General features: G+C 48.1%; 1 protein-coding gene across 1 annotated transcript in view; it reads right to left on the bottom strand.

Moving 5' to 3' along the window:
• LOC311376105 (lysyl oxidase homolog 3B-like) overlaps positions 1 to 829 on the bottom strand; it is a gene marked incomplete at its 5' end in the record, with an annotated part of 13,045 nt that extends 12,216 nt beyond the window's left edge. Inside the window, one exon of the mRNA XM_084490991.1 lies at positions 656 to 829. Coding sequence (XP_084347117.1) covers positions 656 to 829 — 174 coding nt within the window. The remainder of the gene's footprint in view (positions 1 to 655) is intronic.
• Between the last annotated feature and the right edge of the window lie 1,671 nt (positions 830 to 2,500).

The raw sequence follows: 2,500 nt of genomic DNA, 5'->3' as shown, positions 1-2,500 counted from the left end.
GGTCCGTTCTGCGGGGGGGGGCGGTCGGCTGTGATTGAGGGGTTGGGTTGTGTTTAGTCTGACCGTGCCGTACAGTTTGTTAAGGCTGCGTTCAGCGCTGCCAAACCACACATCCTCCTCCTCCTCCTCCTCCTCCTCCTTCTGGGTGTCTAAGTTTAGCCTTCTCCTACTCCCTCTCATTTCCTCCCTCTCCTCCTTCGAAGAACGTCGAGAGGACGACCGCGGAGCGGCGGCGGCGGTGAGAGAGAACCTGTCTGTCTCATAAAGACACCGGGTCAACCGGATCCTTCCAGTGCAGCGGTTCTGTGACGTCCGGCCCTCCTCCTCGTGTTGTTGAAGTGTTGTTGAATTTTTGTTAAAGTTTGTCTCAGCGAGCCAGCGAGCGGCCTTTCATTCGCTGCCCCATTTTCTCCTGTTTTTTTTTGTCAGTTAGCGAACGAAGCTTACCCTTCGTTTTTCATTGTCTGTTATTTTTCTTATTTTCTTATTTATTATTTTTGGCTCACCCTGATGCAAAGCTTATTTTGGACTTGATATTCTTTTTTTTTTTTACTTCCTTGTGAACCCTTCGTGTCGTGTGTGTGACCCGTGTCGCCGCGGCGGCGGCGGCGTGGTGGTGGAGCTAGTAGCTTTAGCGTTAGCGTCAGCGACCTACTTTCAGGCCCTGGTTAGCGTAGCCCAGGCCTAGCTGCCTGCAGGCCACCGTCACCTCCTTGTTGCCCCAGCTCTCCCCGCAGACCAGGCCCCAGCTGGGGGTCCGGTCGGGCCCCCCGGGGCCCAGGACCTCCACGCGGCCCTCGTACCGCGTGCGTCCTCCGGTCAAGCGGATCTGCGAGGGGCACAGCGGTGAGTCGGCCGTCGTGGAGACGTGTTTTTACAGAACGCTAGACGGCTCGCGGCGGAACGTCGAGGACGTCCGCACTAGGGCGGCCGTCTCGCGCCGGGCGGCTCCTCACCGTAACGTTGTGTCGGTCGTAGGCCCGGGCGATAAAACAATAAATGATCGTATCGTGGTAGACTTTTGATCAATATCAACATAAAACATGTTCAATATATATCGATAAGAGACTGGACCACCGAATCTAGCAGCTGGGTTTGTTACACAAACACGGTTCCATACTTATCTACAATATCTGAGTGTTCTTCATCGTTGTGTCGACGTTGGAGTATTTATCGATGAAGAACAGTGGAAGGTCGTATTAAGTGTTAAACAGAAGTGTTTACATCCAGCATGGTCATTCCTAGTCTTTTTAAGTCATTAAAATTATCAATCGTTATCGATATCGATGAATGTGATCGAGTTATATCGTGATATGTCTTTCAGCCGTATCGCCCAGGCCTAGTTGGTAGTGGTACGTGCACTTTTTAAAATAACCACAACTTGCATCAATTTTCAACCGATTTTCAAACGGTTCGGTTCGTTGTAAACGTCAGAGGTGTGGTTATGATGACACTGCACACTTATGAATAATTATGTTATGTTCTAAAAAAAAAAATGTAATAATCTAAAATAGGTACAAGATTTCCCTTTACAAATAGTAGTAGTTTGTAAGAAACCAAACCGTTTGAAAAATCGGTTGAAAATTGATGCAAGTTATGGTTATTTTAAAAAGTACACGTACCACGACCGACACAACGTTACGGGTGAGCCAGCTGACTGTGGCAAGATGGCCACCCTAGTGCGGACGTTCGTCTCCATTGGCCGGCAGCGCGGACCAGACGTTCAGCGTTCTATATTTATCTACGGAGTCGGCGGCTAGCGGCTAGCCTGACGCGGCTAGCCTGGCGCGGCTAGCCTGACGCGGCTAGCATGGCGCGGCTAGCCTGACGCGGCTAGCCTAGGGTCGTGGACACACGCGGACGGGCTGGGCTGCTGGCCGCCGGCTGCCGGATGCTAACAGCTTCAAATGATAGCATCGTTAGCATCGGAGGATAGCGTTTTTGTTTTTTTTCAGTCCGAATTTCTGATTTCCTTTTTTTTTAAAATCGTATTTCAGGATATTTTTTTAGATTATGATGCGTTACTTTTTTAAATGTAACGTCATTAGAATTAAAATCGCGTTGAAATAACGATTAATCGAGGCCCCGTGTTATGTTAGAATTATTTGTTTTAGCATTAGCACTGACTGCTAACAGGTGATTGATCAACGGATCAGTGGGTTAGAGACTGATCATCTCTGACTGTCCTCAGCCCAGACCGTCCACGAGTGTCATGACATGACAGGCGACAATTCATTAGAAGCATGTTAGCATAGCCACCACAAAAACAATCATGTATCAGCCCCAAAACATTTACACATTAGGTATTGGAGATTTAACATCATTCAAGAAGAAAACCCGATGCAATGTTAAGTATGTTACTACTTGCAAAGACCAGAAAAGTTAATAAATAGTTAATAAATGTTATTAAGCTGCGGTGAGGGTTAGAGTGGTGAGGTGTAGCTTGAAGACAGAATAGAGACAGGAGGAGGAGGATGCAGACGTTGTGATCGGGGTTATT

The sequence above is a fragment of the Micromesistius poutassou genome (genome assembly GCF_964030765.1).
Source record: "Micromesistius poutassou genome assembly, contig: SCAFFOLD_795, whole genome shotgun sequence".
NCBI classification, from domain to species: Eukaryota; Metazoa; Chordata; class Actinopteri; order Gadiformes; family Gadidae; genus Micromesistius; species Micromesistius poutassou.
The sequence above is the reverse complement of the archived record's forward strand: the minus strand, read 5'-3'. Positions and strand labels throughout refer to the sequence as shown.